This window comes from Anguilla anguilla, chromosome 5 (genome assembly GCF_013347855.1).
Source record: "Anguilla anguilla isolate fAngAng1 chromosome 5, fAngAng1.pri, whole genome shotgun sequence".
NCBI classification, from domain to species: Eukaryota; Metazoa; Chordata; class Actinopteri; order Anguilliformes; family Anguillidae; genus Anguilla; species Anguilla anguilla.
The window spans coordinates 9771412-9790728 of NC_049205.1; the positions used below are offsets into that span (position 1 = coordinate 9771412).

Below are 19317 nucleotides of genomic sequence, written 5' to 3' on the forward strand. Positions count from 1 at the left end.
GTCTGTTTGGTTGAAGACGATGACCTTGGCATTTCCATGTCATGATACAAATATCAAAAAGTACAAATCGACCTTAATCCCGAAACATTTTATCTGTGTTTGTCACTTCCAGGAGACAAAAAACATTCATTTTCATCTGAAATTAAATCATCTTTCAGTTCAGAACAGAAGTTCTAAACCACGCATACCAACAAAAGCCTGTGCTAACATAGTTTTCTGAGCCACAGGTAAACACTGTCGTTGTGCCACAGGGCGGCTGACAGTAAATAACTATTTCTAGGGTTCAGGAAACAGGAGTCAGCCTTTCAACCTCTAAATCCAGTCGCAGTACTTCAGTGTGTTCTGCTCGCCCTGGTAAAGAGAAACATTCCGGTGTTCCAGGATCAGTCTGTGCCCTGCACCTCACTGATAAGAGAGAGCGAAGGTGATCCTGGAACATGATACATTGTTGTCTGAAACACAGCATATTAACCCTTTGAAGAGCAGGTATTTTGGAATGCAAGTCAGTGTTCTAGAACTCCATTGCTTTCAGTTACCAGTAGTGACTATGACATCGGTAGTCCAGTTCAGTCAAGAATATTCAAATCACATACTGTATTCTTTAAGAGTTAAAGTATATATTTTATCAGTTTGGGATTTTACATCTAGGAATTATAGTCCTAAATGAAAATGTAAGATGTTTTATGAGATGTGACAAGCACATAGGTGCAGCTTTCATCGCAGTCCAAAAACAACATGTTCCCTTTCACAGGGGGAAATGTATTCTATATGGTTCTGGGAGTCTTTAAGTGATCAGAGATCTGCCAGAAGAAAAACACTCTTCTGCACTTTCTACTCACTCTAACTGAATACTGCATGTGAGTACTTCATACACATCAGACATATCAAATTTTCATTCCCGACCGGAGTTCTTCTTTAATGTCTTTTTTTTTTCAAAAGGGTATGGAAGCATGTTTCCCCACGGTGGTGCCAATCCCCTCTACTTCTTATTTTATATTTTAAAACATACCAGCAAATACATTACTTTTTTTTTTTTCATAAAAGTTCACATTTCAGAGAATACACTCTGTGTTGTTTGGCAAACACAAGATGACACTACACCCCAGTGGAGCCCAGAGAATAGGCATGATACGCAAAGCCAAACTCAGTCTTCCCACACATTATGGCGCATTCTGTAAAACATCCTCTTCTAAGAAGTTCTGTGGTCTGCACACAAACTGTTTTTATGCTCCTTTTTTTTGGAATGCCCAATCAAATGTTGCATACCCGTCCCATCGCTGCCACATGCTCCGTCAGTTCTGGAGGGTGAGGGTTTGTCTACCAAGGCATGTGCTGGTGCCAGGCCTTCCTTTTCAATACCAGAGCCAGCCTGCTGAGCCGCACAGTCATCACACAGGAGGACCGCCCTACTATCACGGCTGGTGTCAAAAGGATTCCACCACAGGACTCAGTGTTGAGGGAATAAAGCGGGAAAACCCCCCACGGGGAAAACCCCGCCCTCTCAGCGTGACGTCACAGCCAATCACACGCCACCTGCAGGCAGCTGCCGGCCACAGTTGGCGCGGGCACCGTCAGGAATCCACGCCGAACTGCGAACCACGTGACCTCCCCCAAATGCTCCAGCGCGCCTTACCCTGAACATGAAGGTGTCCACCTCCTCCTGGATGTCCTTGTGGGTCAGCCTGTTGCCGTCCTCGTCCACGGTCTTCAGGAGCATGTCCAGGAAGGCCCTGCGCTTCTTGGTGCCCTGGTCCGACTCGCTGTCCGACTCGATGCTGGAGATATACTCGGCTCTCTCAGAGATCACCTGCAGGGTGCCAAACATCTCATTTCTGAAATCGCACACATATCTTAAAAAGGTTCAAAGGTTCTTTGTTGCGAAAAACGGCCCAATCGGGAAGCTTTCGCACTTAGCATAGAGGGTTCTACAAAGAACTATAAAGGGTTCCCCTATGGAGACAAGCCAAAGAAGTCATTTTACGGAGAGTATATATGCCTCTCTTCTGAGTGGGGCTCTCTCTCTCTCGTAGCGCTATGCGGCCTTTTGGGGGTAAGAGCCAGAGCAGGGAAACTCAGCTGAGTGCACACGCTTCAGCTGTGGAGCTTCTGCGCAAAAGGTCTCAATGGTGCATCCGTTCTTTAAGACACACTGTTTCCATTTCCATTTTAATAAAGAAAAGGGGAAGAATGTAAAAAAAAAAGAATTGTGTAGGGACAGTGTCTATCCGTTCTGCGTTGATCGGATCCAGCTGAAGGACTTTCATTTCCCTAACCCCCCCCCCCACCCTCGTTCACTCACATTCTCTGTGAAGGAGTGGAGAACTTTCAGGCTTCTGTTGTGCTCCCTCCCCTCCCCCAGGAAGTAGTAGATCAAGTCCGGCCAATACCACGGCATCCTTTGCCTGCGGGTGATGATGTCACTCATCCTGTGAGAGAATGGCATGACAGACAATGACCTTCTGCTTCCTGTGGACGGACAGTGACCTTCTGCTTCCAGCTCAGACAACAAGTGTCCCTGAGAGCTGCTACAGATTACAGATTAACTACTCTACCATCAGGGGAACAGTCAACTACCAGGTCACTAATTACAAGCATCAGTGTAAGTGCGAGACTTCACCAAAATACCCAAAATTGTGCATACAAGGCTAATAATTGCCATGAAGTATTTATCAAACAATGTGTGAATAGAATGCATTATTGGCTTCATTAAGGCTCTAATTCATTGTAATTGAGTGATGAAGAACTGGTTTTGGGGGGGTGGGGCTGGTGGCTATGCAGGTGACTTCAGTCTAATTTCAGCGACTTTTCAAATAAACTACATTAAAAAACCGTATGCATTAAATATATTTGGGCCTTCATGCAAAATCTTATTCATTTCAGCAATCAGCAAGCTCAGTATTTTGCAAAGAAACTGAAGAAATGTAGCACACAACACCCTTGAATTCTTTACTCAGCGTTTAGTAACGCTGAGTAAAGTAATACTCACACAGGTTAGACAGACGCCCCATGCACTCTCATTTACTCTGTATCATTTATACGTTATGCTCACTAAAGACGAAAGTTCTGGTCTGCCATTTGACCTGATTGGGGATTCAGCCTGTATGTGTGTCAGAGGGTCCTCATAACAGACGAAGCATGATGTAAGCGTTGCATAACACACTTTACCCCACATAACTTTGACTTTGTATTACCTGCCCTCAAAACATCCAATGTTTGCTGTGGCTCAGTAAAAATCTGAATATGTCAGCAGTCAAAAAAGTGAAGGTTATCAGTGTTAAACAGATATCTGGGATATACTCTCAAAATGTTTCCCAAAAACCCCCCATCCTCTGTTGCCTCCCATAGACATTCTTAAGACATATTACTATATTGCTTCAAATTATCAACACTCTCAAATAAATGGTCCCACTTTTTAAAAAAACACCACAGAATAATAGCAGCATTTTGAAGTCAACGTGTCGTACAAGTGAAGTCATTCAAAGTAATATATTATTTCATAAGCATTATTGCATATAATTCTGAATGCAGCACCTACCTGTACACACAACGGACATACTCAGAGTCATAGTTACTCTGCGCATAGATTTTCTTGCCCATTGCAGTCTCTGCAACAAATACATGTGGAGGTTGAATTCAAAGCCAAACAACAGGGAACCAACAATGCACTGATGCACTCTGTCAATACTGCATCAACAACTATAGGGAAACCCAGACTTGTAATGAACATATGCATTTGTATATTTGCCCTAATCAATCTGCCACCTTCAACAAACAGAGACACCAATGATTTCAATTTAGTATTAATTAGTACTTTTAATGTCTCATTTATTTCTTATTGACTGCAAAGCCATTTTGTTTCATTTAAAGCACTATGCAAATACAAGTAACACTGTGTACTGTGAAGCACTGTGTTACAAACCATAGCTAAGTGATATGTAAATCAACCAATCAATCAATCAATTAATTAATTAATCAATTAATTAATTAAAAGATGGGAGGAGGGGGAAGGAAGTCAGCTGACCACAGATGATGTCCAGGGCACAGAGGGTGATGTGGTTGAAGCAGTTGAACGCCCCTTTGCCTGCCTGCTTCCCCAGCTTCTCGATCAGCACCTCCGCCTGCTCGTTCATCACCTCCAGGAACTCCGTCAGGATGGAGAAATGGAAGGTGGGGGTGAGCATCTTCCGCCGCCTGCGCCACTTGTCCCCAGTGCTGCAGCAGACAGGGACGGGAGTGGGGGGGGGGGGGGGGGGGTTAACAGTGCACTCAGCCTAAAAGTGCAAATACGCTTAAGGTGGAGGGATGGGAAGGGGAGGGGTTAACAATGCACTCTTCCCAAAAGTTCAAATGTAGCAGGAGGTGAAGGGATGGGAAGGGGAGAGGTTAACCATACACTCAGCCCAAAAGTTCAATTGCAGCAAAAGGTGGAGTAAACTAAATTCCGTACCGATAAAGAGACCAAACCGATGGTTGTAACACAATCACAAAAGGTATGCAGTCTCAGGAGGGGCAAACATTGCAAAATATTCAATATTCAACAGACACAAAGATGGCGTCCTTTTGTTTACGGTGAATAATGTACATTTTACCAGAGGCAGTGATCCCTGTACAAATCAGATGCATCCACATTCAGCCAGACTCAGCTCCAGGCACCAAGGATGGCAAAACACAGCCAACATCCTTTTTGGGTTCTCTTGCCAAATGCTGTGTTTCTTATACACGCTAAAGAATAGCATCCTTTACAAGGTGCTTCAAGTTAACTCTCTCGCTCAAGGGTGGTTCTAGAACCACAGGCATGGAACCTGAAACCTTCCAGAACCCAAGCCTAGCTCTGCGGCCCGCTGCCCCAAAACGGGTGCCAGTGTTCGGAAGGCTCACCTGGTCAACAGGCCGGTGCCCAGCCACGGGTGGAGAAACTTGTAGGCGTAGGCTTTATCCATGTGCTTCGGGTTATTGAGCACCATCTGGAGAAGCGGACATGCACGGGAACATCCAATCACGGTCAAGCGCCCGCACTGGCATAAATCACCCCACCATATCGGTCCTGAAGCTCCTCATGAAGGGGGAGATACTAAAAGGTTAACGGTTATACTTTATTGACCCCGTGGGGTAATTTGGGGTGATCTGTCCACCTAACTACTTAGGCAGTGGGCAGCCCCAGTGCACCACCCAGGGACCAACTCCAGTTCTGAGGCCAGTGCCTTAGGAGTGTCTAACCTAACATACACACCTTTTCTATCACACTATTTCCGTAACCGCCTCTGTGAATTTGTTACAAATGGGAAAAACTAATTATTTCACTTTTCGTGACATTTCTGCTACCTGATCTTTTGCTGCTGTTCATCTGTTCCATTGATTATGAGGCCTGTGAAGTTGACCAAGTAACGGAAAACAAGCCACGGATATATCATTTCTCAGGGTTTAGGGGGCTGACCATGGCAATGCCAGGAAAAGAATGTCATGTTCTTCAATCAAAAAATGAGGGTTTTTAACATAAAACAAATAACACTGGGTCAGTTAACTGATAAGTGTTATCTCGAACTTAGGACTGTATTTCCTGGACAGGTAAACATGTAGTTGTGTGAGTGCCACTAATGTTGTTTTCAAGGTCTTAATAATTCAGAAAATGCTTGCGCCAGTTCTGTCACCCATATTTGTACTGAAAAGCCACAGCCTCCACACTGAACATTAAAATGATTTACTCTCTATACATATTAATCATACATAATATTAATACTTAAACATTTTCTTGTAAATCTTCGAATTTAAGTATTTTTCAAATAAAATGATTGTTCATGTTCTCATATATTCATTCAACATGTTCTTATAGTAACCAAAAATGTAAGACAATTCTATTCATAGTATTTGAAATACTTTATTTTGTCTTTGCTTGCTTTGCGAACAGGTCTTTCAAATAGCCCTTATACATCTCCAAGAAGACTTTAATAACAAGGAGCCTGACTCAAGTTGAACCTTGGTTACCTCAATGGTTTCAGCGTGAAATAAAACAAGAAAAGGCACAGGACCGATCCAGATCTTCATCAGCGGCTCATTCCGGAATGCATTTGTGTACTCAATCAGTTGACAGAAGAAATCTACAGAAAAGACAACATCAATCAACATTCTCTATACAGAAGTTCTCTATATACCCCATCATGTTTAACAGAAAAGGATAAGAGCCTAATCGTGAATGCTGCACTTCACATATTCACACAAACAGACAGTCAGACTTACAGATATGTTTTACATGTAATAAATGTGCAAACTGAAATATATCGTGATTATTTTGCACAGTGGAGAAAAGCTGTAGCCTGACTATATCCAAAGACATAAGAAAGCTAAGCTATATTAACTGGGCCACTATCATAACACCCCCAAAAACCCAAAACAGTTAGCAATCAATTAAGGAGGCCCAAGTTCATTGTACAACAAAACAAAAAAAGGACCGGCAATGTGCCACCGTCGCTAAGCAACAGATGCTCTGGAGTGCAGTGGCGATTCAGGCCGCAGTACTACATTATTATGTTAATGACATAAGGGTGTTTTTTCGCTGAAGACTATTGAATAGGCTTGACCACATGATTCACAGTGTAAAACAAAATCAAAACTGTTCAAATTCCTGTAATTTGCATATATTGCAACGTGTTATAATTTGCGTTTACTTTTTGCTGCTCCTGCTTATTTATTTATTTATTTATTTATTTATTTATTTACTTATTTACTTATTTATTTGCATTATGCGCCATCCTCAGTTAGGCCTTCGCAACTTCATATATTGTCTGCACATTTAGATGTGCGCAGTATTATGCATCTAAAGTCACGTTTATGATGAAGTGTTAAATACAGTTTAAAAATCTATGAAGTGTATTTTAAACATAATAAACCACACATCCAAGATGACTATTTGTCACACTAAAAATAAATGTACGCATGTCTTACCTCGTCCATTGGACTTGAAGGCAAGCGCATTGCCCAGTAAAGGGTAGGTCGGGCTTATACCTGGAATAGGCTTCATCTGTCTCCATTTGCTCACATAGCTGCTGAGCAACAGTTGAGTGAAAATCGCCAATAGAGTTAAGAGTAAAACGAAAACTACTGACGCTCCCAACAATTCTCCGACGTCCTGAGCCATGGTCGTATGGAGGCGAAGGGATCTCCAAGATCAATGTGTCTTCTCTTGCTGACGTGAGCTGGGACTGTAAATTGCCGAAACTAGAACTATTGTGGTTCTCGTTCGGTTAAATAATTAAACCTGCCGCTAAAATAAGCTTGCCTCTTCGATCAACCCTTGTCATCATCATTTCGATCAGTTCTTTTATCGTTCACTGACCTTGCAACAGCAAAGCGCTGAGCCAATGACACCAAAAGAACCGTCTCTTACGTGCTCGTTTTCGCTTTGGATGTTGAGCATCTCCCTCTTTTTTCTGTTACCCACGGTTAAACCAATTGCCGTTTGCGTAATTAACGAGGCGCTGTTTCATTATTTTATGGATGTTTCATTATTAACGAATTTAAAAACATTTTTGTTAAAAAGAAATGTTCTGCTTTTTTTTTCATTTTGGCTGTGGTTACCCATGTAAACAGAAAATGCAAATAGCACAGTCCACTTTTTTGGCAGGCTTGATGTGTGGGTGAACGTATGATTATAACTGCCTCTTTAACTGGATTGACGTATCCAGAAAATAATTTTGTATTTTATTTTGGGACAGGGAACGCAAATGTAAACAAATACTTCTCATGTTGTGGTGACAGCTTATTCTCCTTGTACACATTGTTGCTGGTGCTGTAAGGTTTCAGTTACAAGAGAGCACTGTAACTAGGGTGATTTCTTGTTGCTTGACCAGTCCGAAACAATCTCCATTATTAAAATAAACACTCTTCTCAGAACGCCTTTCTCTTCCGTCCTGGTAATTTACCTGGCCCCAGAACATAACTTCAGGATTAAGGACGGTAGGTTTAAATAGAATGCTGTGGTAAAACCCAGAGCTGTTATAATCGCATATTAGATTTCCTTCTCACAGCAGACACACCATGCTCATGAAAAAATTATTGTGTGCAACATGAACACTGAATGGGCCTTGGCTAACTAATATGCACCTGATTTCCCATGAGCCTCTGCAAGTCAGTGAGAGCACTGCGACCGGGCAAACAATTTTAGGTTTGTACCTTGCCCCTGCAGGTGTCAATGCGGTGTTTTATCAATGGTTTCCTGATGCTGCCATGGCCTGCCTGGCTCCACAGTTCATAAATGGCAGTTTGCACACACCTGGGTGTCCTCTGCACAAATGTTCCAGGTCACACTGGAATTGGGTGTGACACAGAGGGTTTGTGTGGGTAGAATGTTCTTGTGCACTTTTAAACTTTCGTTGATGTAATTTCTTGTTAGCCCGGTCTGCTTCCTCTTATTTCTGTTCTGCTTTCTGGCAGCTGCTTGACTATCGATTTCAGTGCCATTTGATTCAATATGATCTTAAATTGAAGGACACACATATATGTGTTCTGCTTCTGTTTTGGTTAGATTACTCACCTTTTCATAATTTTAAAGCAAGGATGTTCTATAAATGGTTTGCTTGTGCAGAGCTATCAAACATTTTTTTGCCCTAAGGAATAAATATATGAGGAATAAATATATGTACCTTTGAATTCATGGAAAAAAATGTAATTAGTTGAAAATGTTGGAAATGGAACACAAAACTCCAATCCATCCATAGAAGAAAACAGGACATTTAAAAAGTAACTCAAATGAAAACTACACCCTGTCTTACCAGAATACAGCCACTAGAGGTCAATAAAACACAAGAGAATGGGGTTCTCTATAAAAATGACTCATTGACTGAGTGAAAATACACTGAGAGCTTTGGCAAGTCAGTTTTATCCACAAAGATTCTCTGTAAAGTCATGGCAATAAAAATCATAATCTCAAATACACAGATGGCATAAAGCCAACAGCACAATCCATTTTATCAATATATAGTAATATCCACAAAACTATATAATGGTAAAAAAAACCTGTATGTGGTTCAAATTACACTAGTTTGTAATAAATGTTTTCTTTATTACATAATAAATTATGTCTTTAAAGTGAACACTCTCCTGACATTGCAAAAGTAAGCTAAAGTACAGTAAACTGGTTTAAACTGGCTGCACAAATGAAGGCCTACCCTAGTGAAAAAAGTTGAGAACGTGATTAAACAATAGTTCATCAGGAAGGCACATACAGCAGATTGGTACAGGTGTCACCACACTGCCCACCCAGCCCCCTTCAAGCCATGCGGAAGGACAACAGGTAAGAACCACCCCCCCCCCCCACACACACACACACACAGACACACACACAAATACACACACACGACTACTGTACAGCGTTGCTGGAGCCTAGCGCCACCTGCAGCTTGTGGCGGAAGGCGGGAATGCGCTCCCTCTGCAGGGGCCAGTGCAGAATGCAGCGGGACTTCAGCATGCCCTTGCGAATCAGAAGGGCGCGGCTCAGCCTGTGGTCCGGGACGTCCTCCAGCAGGACCAGCACCACGGAGTCCCGGCTGTCCTCGATCACCTGGTGCATGGCCTGATGCGCCTTGTACCTGGAGCGACCAGAGTGGGGCGCTGTTACACAAACACACACAACATGCTGCAAGCTCTAGATGTTAATGTACAATTCCTTCCTTAAATTTGAAATATTTCGCGAATATCATGCATCAAGGAAGCGGATTGAAAACCAGAAGTGGTTTTCACAAGCTGTGTAAGGGCTCTTTGCAGATGGAGAGAGGTGGATTCCCAGGTCGATCATTTATAATCACACATTCCAAAAAGAATTTCCACAAAGGATGCCCTCATGTTTCTGTGTTTTCCGATTTCTGGGCCAGTTGAGGACCGAGGACACGAGGACGGATAAAATATACCTAAGACTAATAACCACATCCTTCCTGTTTTCAAATATATCCACTTCCCCTCATACAGTACTTGCATTAATAACAATGCATTTGCAGAGCCCTTAAGGAAAGTAATCCCAAATGAATAATAATTTTTCCTATTCATTTTACAGAAAAACTGCTGGCTGTGCCCAATAAAACATCAATTTTGTACATGACTGAGATTTCATAAATGCAGAGGTAAACTTTCATTACAAGTCTATACTAAGATAACACTATATTAGTTCAAAGTTAAAACAATAAATACACCTTTTAAAAATGATGACTGGATAATAATAATAATAATAATAATAGCTTACATTCGGCACCACGGGTCACTCAGTAGCTTTTCTGTGACGACAAACACAATCTTTCTGGAGCTTCTCATGGCCTCAACAATGGCCTCAAACTGGGATCTGCCCGGCTCAGCGTCACGGTCCTCCATGAAGAAGCTATACTGCTTGTCCTCCTCTAGGGGAAGCAAGTGTCTCTCCACCCATTTACTGTCTCCCGGTGCATATATCAAGTAGGCGTCATATTCGAACCTGGCCTCGCCCAGGTCCGGCTCTGCAAAGCCCAAGGTGCGGTTGACCAGGACGTTCCAGTGGAACTTAATCCTCCACCCCTGGAAATGGGATATGAGGGCGGTTGTCATGAAGATCAGCACCAGGATGCAGTTTGCGACATAGAGGGCGAAGAAGGGGACCATGTCCTTGCAGGACAGGGGGTTGAAGCGGTCCACGGACTTGTTGAAATAAGCTTGCGGCGTGTTGCAGATGTACTCGGAGCCCCGCTGGGGCACGCTGGCGTTGGTGGCGTTGAGCCAGTTGACGAACCACAGGATGCTCTCGCAGGTGCAGTCGAAGGGGTTGCGCTCCAGGCGGAGCACGCTGAGGTTGCGGAAGGCGGGTTGGAACACGCCTCGCGGCACCGAGGTGATCAGGTTCCTCTGCATCCGCAGCACCCGCAGGGAGTCCAGGTCGTCGAAGATGGAGTCCCGCAGGTGGTCCAGGACGTTCCCGGCAAGGCCGAGCTCGCGAAGCTGGGATAGCCCGCTCAGCCCCGTGACAGGGATCTCGTCCAGCCCGTTGCTGTCCAGGTCCAGCGTCTCCAGGCTGCGCAGGCCCTGCAGGAAGGAGACGGGTCCGCCCGGGTTGGCGCTCTTCCACACTCGCTGCAGGTTGTTGTGCTGCAGCCTGAGGACCCGAAGGTTCTCCAGCCCGGCCAGAAGGCCCTCCATCACGTTGGCAATGTTGTTGTTGCTGAGGTCCAGCGTGGACAGGTTGCGAAGCTGCTGGAACGGGGAGGGGTCGAAGTCCTGATTTTGGGCCAGAGCGAGCCCCAGTATCAGCGTCCTCAGGGAGGGCACGGAGACGAAGGACAAAGGGGAGAGGGAGATCTTCCTATTGCGGTACAGGTTGAGCTCCTCCAGGCTGGCCAGACCCCGGAACTCCTCCCCCGTCAGGGTCTGGGAGATGAAGTTGGAGCCCAGGAGCAGCTTGGTAAGGTTCCCCAGGTCCGAGAAGGCCCCCGGTTCCAGGCGCGAGATGTCCGCGCCCGTCAGGTCCAGCGTGCGGAGCGGCGAGCGGGACAGTGAGGCGAACGTCTTGCCGCTCACGGTCTGAAGGCCGACGCTGCTCCAGCTCAGGCTCAGGTGACCGAGGCTCTCCAGTCCTGAAAAGAGGTCGGCCGTGATCCCTTGGAAGGCCGTGTAGTCCATTAGCAGGGTTTCCAGTCTGGCCAGCGGACCGAAAGAGAAGTCGTCGATGATAGGGTAAGGCGATTTGTGGCTCTTCACCAACGCCCTGGTGAGGTTCATGACCCTGAGGTTCCCCAGCCCTGTGAATGAGGAACTGGTGAGGTGCTTGAGGTGGTTCTCGTTGAGGCATAGCCTCTCCAAAGTGCCCAGCCACTGGAAAGGACTGTTGTGCAGTGACACCATGCTGTTGCTGGACAGGTCCAGAGAGGTCAGGTTAGTGTCCTGCAGGCCTTTGAAGGTGGTATTGGTGAGGGACACCAGCTTGATATTCCGGAGGGAAAGGCTGGCGATCCTCGTCCCCGACAGCTCCTCGCTCAATTTGACAATTAACTGGGGGCTGAGCGGAGAACTGTCCATCACCAGATCTCGCAGTCCTCTGATTTGCTGGAAGCATCCAGGCTCAAGCTGCAAACAGGAAGAGCTACAGTTTGATTTTCGAATCCTTCAATCACGTCGACTTGGATATTTTCAAACTAAGGCCATGAATTATCCTACAAACTGACATTTTGGGCAACTGGAGACAAGAATATTAATCATTATGAACTGTTTGGTAGCAATAGACAAATACAGTAATGGGAATTTCTCATTATAAAATTTCTCAGGACCATCCATCCTGATTGGTGCATTATCTTTAACTTAAGAAGTGTAAGCACCTTCTATAAATTTCACTAACTTAATTTAATTGAATTAGTTAATCAATTTTTAATAATCTTACGAAAAATAAATGGGCTGCAAGGTGCTAAATCCTTCCAGTGCATGAGGTTACTGAAGCACTGAGGAACTGTGGAGTCTCTGTGTCCCACTGCGAGTACCGTTTTCAGTGGCAGAGAGGAGAGGATCAGTGTCTGGATGGAGGAGTTGCTGAGGTAGGAGAGGTCATTGCTCTTGATGGTCTTTATGGCATTCCCAGACAGGGACAACGTCTTCAGGCTCCACAGCTGCGGCGCGGACCCCAAACGGGCCGAGGTGAGACCGCTAGCCGACACGTCCAGCCGGGTCAGCCTCTGCCGAGGGGAGAGCCGCGTTTAAGCAAATGACCCTACATTAGCACAAGTCCTGCCTCTATGCCTAGCACTGCATTTGGTTTTACTGATGGACGCTTCACATAGCCCCGCCGCGAGGTTAGCTTACCAGGCTTACCAGAACTCAAAGACCAGGCATGAGAAAGCGCTGGGTAACTCAACTTAATGGTTAAAAAAAAATTATCCCAGATGGCCTGAGTCACTTATTGTCATCATCAAACAAGTGCGTTCTTATGTTCTATTCCGCTGTCAGTGTTCTTATGTTCTACAATATAACTGTGGCTATTTTATTGCAGTTTGTGGCTGCTAGGTTAGCAGAAACTATCTATGTGAACACATTGATGCATACTCAAAATGCTGGGTCCTGTCAAGTGTGGAAGAGCAAATTTCCAACAGCTTAAGCAGACTGGAATATGCACTGATCAGTACTGAGCTCTGATGGCTGCTAGCTAGCTGACTCATCTAGTGATATCCAAATAATTATTTGTGTTGATGCAAATACCTGCATGCACCATCCCACATACTGGATGTATACTGGACCGCTCTGAGTTTTTTTATAAACCCTGCTGGTGAAACAGTGCGTGCTTGGAAAGTCTGAAAACCAGGAACTGGAGAAAAGACCATGGGGAACTGAAATGAGCTGCATGGGACAGTGTGTCTGCTGAGTTTTCACACCACAGAAGCCATGACGCCTACTTGCATCCTCTTTGCTACAGTGCAGACACAGAATGTGCTGTCATATTCATTATTGCCTTGCTGTACAAATGCATAATATGTAACAACAATGCAAGTGTTGGGGGTGATGAGGTCATCTACCAAGCAAGTAAAAATATGACATAACTCATTAATCCATCTTTTTATTTTCCCTAGGTTTTGTTTTCTCACAGCTTGCCCACAGAGCTCCAACGTGAATATTCTACACTGGCAGCTTAATTCCAGAAATTCCAGCAAGTTAGCAATGTAGCTTTGCTGTGTATCTGGCCTAATCGGAGAAAGACCACTACCATATGAAGGGCACTGATAGGAATATGTACACAGTAAAATGTCCAGTGTTAATTCAACTCCAACAGAGAACACAAGAGTCCCGTTTAACAGTGAACATTTTACTGTGTAGCATTGACTTTGCTTGGGTTAATTTTCATCGGACCCACCTAAGCTGGTGTTGCCCAACACAGGGCATCACGCAACCAGCACAGGGCATCACACAACCAGCACAGAGCACCTTTACTGGCCAGTTCCTAACGGGGACATCGCGCAGGGGTCCACAGTACGTTACCTGCAGGGGCCGAAAAGGCTCCCCCAGTAGCTTGAGCCGGTTGGAGGACAGGTCCAGGTGAGTGAGGTTGGCGCAGTGGAGCACGTCCTTCTCGGTCAGGAGGTGGACCTCATTGCGGTGGAGCACGAGGTGCCTCAGGAGGGGCAGGGCGAGGCACATGTCGGGATCCAGGCCTTTGATGTCGTTGAAGCTGGCGTCCAGGCGGACCAGCTGAGGGTACCGCGCCAGGGACAGTCCGGGCAGCGCCGGGAGCATGTTGTGGGACACGTCCAGCCCGGTGATGTCGGTGGGCAGATCGGGGGGCACCTCTTTGAGACTCAGGTGCGTGCAGTCTGCCGTCCGACCTTTAACCTCGCAGGCGGTCGCCTTTTGCGCCAGGAGGCAGGGGCTCTGGACAAGCAGGCCCAAGAGGCAAGTCAGGAGGAAGAGAGGCGCTACCTTCATGGCTCCTACCGTCCGAAGGCATGAAACCTAGGGAGAACGGAAGGCCGTCAGGGAAACAAAACTAAAGCAATATGTCCGTCAGAGAAACCAACGCTATGATCATACAGTGCCAAAATCATTGTACATAAAAATATATACAAATTGGTGCCATGTTATTTTAGATGCTTAACAATATTGTTACACTTAAATGTAGAATATAGGTAAACGGTTTCAAATAAATAAATAAATAAATAAATAAATAAATAAATAAAAATTCGTTTCTACCGCATTCCTCATTCTAAAACATTCTGCAAGACGTAGAATCGAAGGAAGTCGATTCGATTCAAACCTAAACGTTTACGATAGAAACTATGAGCAATTCAACTGAGTTAGCCATAACCCTTGTGTATCATATAGGCTAGTGTACAGCACGAAATAAAACAATCAAGCCACGTAATTTTCTAGTATATTCAGCCAATGCTATATTTAGAGAGCACCGAACCATTTCTCTACTATCTATATAAACATTTGATTAATTACATGTTTTGACATGTCCTTTGATCGAGGTAACAAAATGTTTGTTTGGTTTTTTTTTGCCTTGCCTCGATTTCTCTGTATTCCTCCTTTTTTACAAAAACCAGACTAGTCTTGCCTCCGTCGCTCAAATTCTTATCAAACCAGGAAATATGACTGTCAAACAAACAAAAACAGTCTTGGTTTTGGAAATAGGTGGCGGAACTAGCAACTGCTGCAAGCTTCATGAGGCGAGAAACGAAACTGAACGGCGAAGTCTGGCACCGTCTCCGGTACTTGGACTTGTGCCATCCAATCCAATGTCGCCGTTGCTGTGATATGATAAAACGACGTCATCTGCATAGACCTATTCGAATTTGTTCACCTAATGAAAGTGACAGATATGTTGAACGATTTACTTCAGGCAGTTACAACAGAATGTACATCCAGTTCACGCCGGTTCCGGATATTTGTACTTATAGGTGTGGACTATTAACTACTTATCTGACCGTTGAACTTATTTATCTTTTGAGTTCAACGTTATCGTTTTCTTTTTTGTTTGTTATGGCCGAAAAGTATTCCAAGTTTTCTGATAGCTACCTCGTGGTGTTCAGTGACTTTTAAACGACTTGCACGGTATATTTGGATAAAGACCTGCTTTTTTAAAGCTCTTCCATCATTTGTGGCGAGTTGTTATTCAAGCTCAAAGGACTTGAAAGATTGGCATGTGTCAAATTGACTGACCATGTAGGCCTACTAAAAAACATCTTGGTCTTTTGCAAGTCATTGCTTCATATATTTGCAAAGCTGTGTGATAAGAGGGCAAGTATTATTTTTAACCTGTTATATGCGTAGGCTACCCTGTAATAGGTGTCATATAATGTTATTTGGACTATTTTTGTTTTCTTCGTTGTTCTTGTTACTGTGTAACTGTCTGTACTGTTTTACTAACAATACTAAATCTCATGTACAAACGTGTTACTTAACATGCTAATGTCATGTGTTTAAATGTTTATATGTTCAAAACTTTATTCTGATGCCCATCTTTGCAGTAGATGTTAATACTGTCATATCAGTCGTTGCTTACGCAAGTCAAATTGACCGAACCGTTATTGTGGCGGTTCTGGTCAACTCTACGACAAAAGTCAAATAATCATGCATGTGTTCTGATTGAAGAAATATGGCATTTTGCACTCTAAGGAATGGACGGAAGCTAGCATAGCCAATATTACATTTCATAGCTGATGATGAAATACGTTTTGCAGAGGTGTGACCATAATATCACTTACATTATCCCCAGGTCCCAGTTCAACGCTCAGTTCTTGTCTTCTGTGCTGCAGTATAAAGTTATAGCCTGACTTAAATGCTAATTCCACTTCCCATTTTCACACACTTGAAAAACCAGATGTTAAGGCTGTAAAAAATAAAATTAAAATAAAATCTTCTTCACCGCAATCAGTGAAGGGGAAGGGAAAATCTCAACCCTGTTTTAACCGTGAGTGACACGTGATGCCCCCCCTGACTTGAGTGACTTGAAGGTGATTTTAAGGAAGTGTCACTTTCTCACTTTCTGTCACAAATAACATCAGAGATAAGCCCACTGCATATCTATGTGGGTAGCTTTTCAGAGTGGAATAGGATGCCAAACTCGTCTATCTAGCCTTTGTTATATCTATGGTCATATAACCCATTTTTATAAAAAGGGACACTTGCTAAAATGTGAACTGCATTGATATATAGTGAATTTTTCGATATGTGTCCATAAAAACTTATGTAATAACATATCCTCTGGGGTCATGTAATAATGGCATTTTGCACTTTTGAAATAATAATTGTTTTAATAATTAATTACTTTTCCTTTTCCTAATGGGCAACTTAGTAGGAATATCTAAGATGAGAGTATTCGTATTGCAGATGTCACAAACATCGTGACACTGTGATTTACAAAAAGGGCAAATGCACAGTGTAAAAAAAAAAAACAACTAGGAGGCAGGCATGTAGTTCAGCACTTAAACCTTGTTGAATGTCTAATGAAGAAGGTTGCTAACATGTGTTGAGCTATCGGGAACAACATGGCTGCCATGCATCAACTAGGCTGATGCTACATTGGTTGAGGTAGGTTTTATGAAAATGGCTACTTACATTGGATAGTCCACGCCAAGGATCTGCGCTTCAGTCTTTTCTTTTCTTTTTTTCTAGAAAGAGGAGGGATTAAAGTGTCTTACATGTCTATCAGAGTTGTGAAATTGTGTGTAATGCTATGTAAAAGTTGTGTAAGTCGCTCTGGATAAGAGCGTCTGCTAAATGCCTGTAATGTAATGTAATGTAATGTGTCTTTGGTCTGGAGTCTAGTCTGATAATGTGTTGAAACACACATCTTATTCCCCAGCACACGACAGACTGAGGAACCAGAAAGGAGGAAATGAGAAGGGGGTGGGATTCACTTTTCAACTCTGAAATGCGCTGAAACACAAGGGTCAGATACGGTACTGTAGTTCCATCGATGAACTGAGTATAATCAGGAATAGGCTTTATTCCCAAACCCTTGCTTTGTGTTCTCCTATGATTGATACGTTTTGTAGCACAGCCACTAAGGGGAGCCCATGCTGTCTGTTTCAGAGGGAGATCCATACAGTGATGTCATGAGGTAGAAACTGAGCTTAGGCTATTGTGTGGTGTGTCCATCTGAAGAACTTTGCTCTCGCCCCCCACCCCCCTCACATTCTGAAATGAAATCATGACCTTGGCTGTGCGGATTCTGGCCAGCGACCCTACAGGGCAGTGCATTATTAATTCTGGAAAATAAGTTATTTCCCACTTGGTAGGTGGAGAATCATCATTCCAGATGAAACTGGACTTGGAATAGGAGCTGGATGCACCGAGCACCTGCTCAGCTTGAAGAGGATGAAAGGGAAAAACAGTCATTTTGTGTGTGTTTGTGTGTGTGTGCCTGCATATGTGTGTGTGTGTTTCTTTGTGAGATCAAAAAAGAGCAGACTGCAAGGGGCAGTTTACTGGCGTGTCATTTGGATTTAAGGCAAGTGTGAGTTCACCAAAAGATGGGAACAGAGGATGACTACAAACCAGAAAGGTCAGATTTCCTGAAGGAGAGCCATATTATGTCTGTTTAATAATGTACCAGTCAGATACAAGCCTTGCTCTCAGTGTAAATAAATAATGAGACATTGGGAGCCTTGTAGTGTGATGGTAACGAGGAGAGTTTCCTGTGCTAAATTAGGGACAGTGAATATGAGCTAGCGCAGTACATCACAGGGTACTACTGTAGGTGCATCGCTTTAAATGGATGTGCGTGAAACCCATGTACAATGGCTGCATCTTATTCCATTTTGGTTCTTCCATCAGTGATTTTCTGTTTCTGTTTTAATTTAAATTTTCTTTATTTTTTAAAAGTCTGCCTGGAAGTGTTTACTAGGTTAGACAAATAAATCATCTTCCTCGTACCCAGAGGAGGCAAATTCCTTTCTCCCATCCTGTGTTCTGACATAATTGATCATGAAGAAGGCAATAGGGGGAAAATGGAGAGGAATTAAAGAGCTACAGTCAGTTAGATCAGGTATATGTGTATTTTAAAATGCAGGTGTCAATTTTAAAAATTGTTAACAATTTTCTGTAAGTAGTAATGCTTTTTTTTTGTTTGTTTGTTTTTTTGCAACAGCATGTATTTTGCCTGTGCTTTTAATTAGTGCACCCCCATTGTATGGCTTTCAGCCAATGAGCTGCGAATCTGGAATTCTGATTCCACTTTCTCCCACGCTGAAACCATAGACCGCCCCAGGGAATGGTTATAGATTGATGCAGCGCGGGATTCTGGGATTAGAGTGGAAGTGGTGTGGAGATTCCAACAGAAAATGAGGTCAGAGGAAACCCCACAGTTTCATTAAATTTAAATACGGAGGTGTTTGGTAAAGCCTATATTAAGTGGGGGAAATAACTGATATTGGCAGTAATTAAATATAAATAAGTACTGTAAAACATAATGTATATAAATAGGTACTGTATTTACATAAATTAGCAATAATGATAGCAATAATTGCATAAATGAATATTATGTACTATTGCGTGTGTGTATTTTTGTGTGTGTCCGTGTGTATATGTGTGTACGTGCATGCAAGCGGTATATGTGGGTGTGTGCGTGTGTGTGTGTCCGTGTGCATGTGTGTGCGCATGCGGTACATACGTGTGTGTGTGTGTATGTATGTGTGTGTGTGTGTGTCTCACCCAAATGGAAGAAATCACTTAAGCCACAGTGAAAGAAACAATTCTTTTTTCTCTGTCAGCTATAATCCTTGCTTTATATGGCAAGTGTAGTTGTCATTTACGGGCCTGCAGATGGCACTATAAAAATGGATATATTTGCTCAAAATGATGACGTTAAAGTGTTACTCATTGATATTT

At 43.5% G+C, this 19317-nt stretch overlaps 3 protein-coding genes across 6 annotated transcripts in view; 1 reads left to right on the plus strand and 2 right to left on the minus strand.

The window, feature by feature from the left end:
• Positions 1 to 7452, minus strand: part of LOC118227724 (cytochrome P450 4V2) — a 10769-nt gene extending 3317 nt beyond the window's left edge. Inside the window, exons 1-7 of the mRNA XM_035418541.1 lie at positions 6940 to 7452; positions 5983 to 6095; positions 4879 to 4964; positions 4022 to 4212; positions 3536 to 3605; positions 2300 to 2426; positions 1634 to 1807 (exon numbers count right to left, since the gene is read on the minus strand). Of these exons, the coding sequence (XP_035274432.1) occupies positions 1634 to 1807; positions 2300 to 2426; positions 3536 to 3605; positions 4022 to 4212; positions 4879 to 4964; positions 5983 to 6095; positions 6940 to 7132 (954 nt within the window). The 5' untranslated portion in view covers positions 7133 to 7452. The remainder of the gene's footprint in view (positions 1 to 1633; positions 1808 to 2299; positions 2427 to 3535; positions 3606 to 4021; positions 4213 to 4878; positions 4965 to 5982; positions 6096 to 6939) is intronic.
• Positions 7453 to 8713: 1261 nt separating this feature from the next.
• Positions 8714 to 17243, minus strand: tlr3 (toll-like receptor 3). 3 transcript variants are annotated; one of them, XM_035418539.1, is made up of 5 exons: positions 17044 to 17243; positions 13966 to 14436; positions 12480 to 12671; positions 10229 to 12072; positions 8714 to 9581 (listed from the first exon to the last, which is right to left on the minus strand). In XM_035418539.1, the coding sequence occupies exons 2-5, from the start codon at positions 14407 to 14409 to the stop codon at positions 9353 to 9355; spliced, it is 2709 nt and encodes a 902-aa protein (XP_035274430.1). In that variant the 5' UTR covers positions 14410 to 14436; positions 17044 to 17243; the 3' UTR covers positions 8714 to 9352. The 3 variants fall into 3 exon arrangements, with proteins under 3 accessions (XP_035274430.1, XP_035274431.1, XP_035274429.1); XM_035418540.1 differs by lacking the exon at positions 17044 to 17243 and adding an exon at positions 16191 to 16390; XM_035418538.1 differs by lacking the exon at positions 17044 to 17243 and adding an exon at positions 14991 to 15187.
• Positions 17244 to 17681: 438 nt separating this feature from the next.
• The window catches only part of sorbs2a (sorbin and SH3 domain containing 2a), a 76166-nt gene continuing 74530 nt past the window's right edge, over positions 17682 to 19317 (plus strand). For both annotated transcript variants that reach the window (XM_035418779.1, XM_035418785.1), the window contains exon 1: positions 17682 to 17992. The gene's annotated coding sequence lies outside the window, so the exon portion shown is untranslated. The remainder of the gene's footprint in view (positions 17993 to 19317) is intronic.